This window comes from Trichinella spiralis (assembly GCF_000181795.1).
Source record: "Trichinella spiralis strain ISS 195 chromosome Unknown Scfld25, whole genome shotgun sequence".
Taxonomy (NCBI): domain Eukaryota; kingdom Metazoa; phylum Nematoda; class Enoplea; order Trichinellida; family Trichinellidae; genus Trichinella; species Trichinella spiralis.
In genome coordinates, this window is record NW_003526964.1 from 1 (window position 1) to 1,198 (window position 1,198).

General features: G+C 41.8%; 1 protein-coding gene across 1 annotated transcript; it reads left to right on the plus strand.

The window, feature by feature from the left end:
- The first annotated feature begins 232 nt into the window (after window positions 1-232).
- Tsp_13916 (conserved hypothetical protein) lies at window positions 233-700 on the plus strand. Its single transcript, XM_003371089.1, is given in 2 exon segments — window positions 233-405; window positions 424-700. The coding sequence occupies 2 exon segments, from the start codon at window positions 233-235 to the stop codon at window positions 698-700; spliced, it is 450 nt and encodes a 149-aa protein (XP_003371137.1).
- Window positions 701-1,198: the final 498 nt, after the last annotated feature.

Here is a 1,198-nt window from a genome sequence, read left to right on the forward strand (position 1 = left end):
AGCGCAGGATCAAGAGATCCGAAGCATGACAACATAATTGAAGACTGACAAGGCTTTAGATCGGCGCCGGAGATAGCGAGCGCTCCCGCCGCGAGCGAGCTGCCTATTGGTGGTTCGCGTTTGGGTCGACCGCGGGGCCGCCGACCCTGGCCCTATATATAGGGCTAGAAAGCGCGCCGCGCCAGATATATACTGATACGGAGAGAGAGAGAAGAGATACGTCTGTGTGTGTATGCGTCAGTGGTACGATAGTTGTACAAGAGGACGCGTTGGTTGCGAGAAGTCGGCTTTAGAATACGTGGTTTGCAGTACTGGTTGCAGTATTGCCGTATTCCGAAGAGTCGAATTGGGAAGTGTGGACGAACCGAGTCGAAGTGCAAGGAAGGACGATCGAGCGAGAGACTCGTGGGTACCTTATTGAAGGGCATTCGACTTACCGTTAGGAACAACGGTAGTAGCTCGGGTATTCGTACACTTCGAGCGTGCAGTCGCAACGTACAGAGTTAGCGGAGCTAGGGAACCGGAAGACGTCCGCGAAGGAGATCGCCATCGACGAGAGTTTTTGGACCCCGATCGCTGCCCACGCCGTGGAAGATACACCAAATCCACTCTTTATTATACAGTCCACTTACTTATTGGCCGGACGAACGAACGTCTGGTCTATTCATACCTGAACGTCAGATTACTGTCGCTAGTCTGACTCTAACAACTGTTATCAAATAATAAAAATAAATTTTTAGTTATTTATTTGTTAAATTATACTGAACGTTTTATTTTGTTTTAAAAAATATCAAAAAATCATTCCACTTTCGACTGCATTTGAAAATTTTTATACCTTATGGACAAACATATTTATTTCAATGGTTGTGTAATGAAATATCATTCCTAAAAGCGTTAAATGTTTCAGTATTCAATATCAAAAGAATTGCTTCTAACTGAATTTTTCAACTTATTATTACTGCACACTATTATTATACATGCTACGTTCTTACTGTTCTACAGTAAGTAAAGTTTTGCTGCGAACGTTGACATTGCTTGCAAGTTAATTATTGTTGTATTAGTTGTACTAATTTGCATAAAATCTTTCAGAATACACGCACTCACAAACATATATATATATATAGGGTTTTAAGAAATGATCGCAATTTCCGAAATTCCTATTTTTTCCCCTTGTTGATTTATGATGATGTGAAAACCA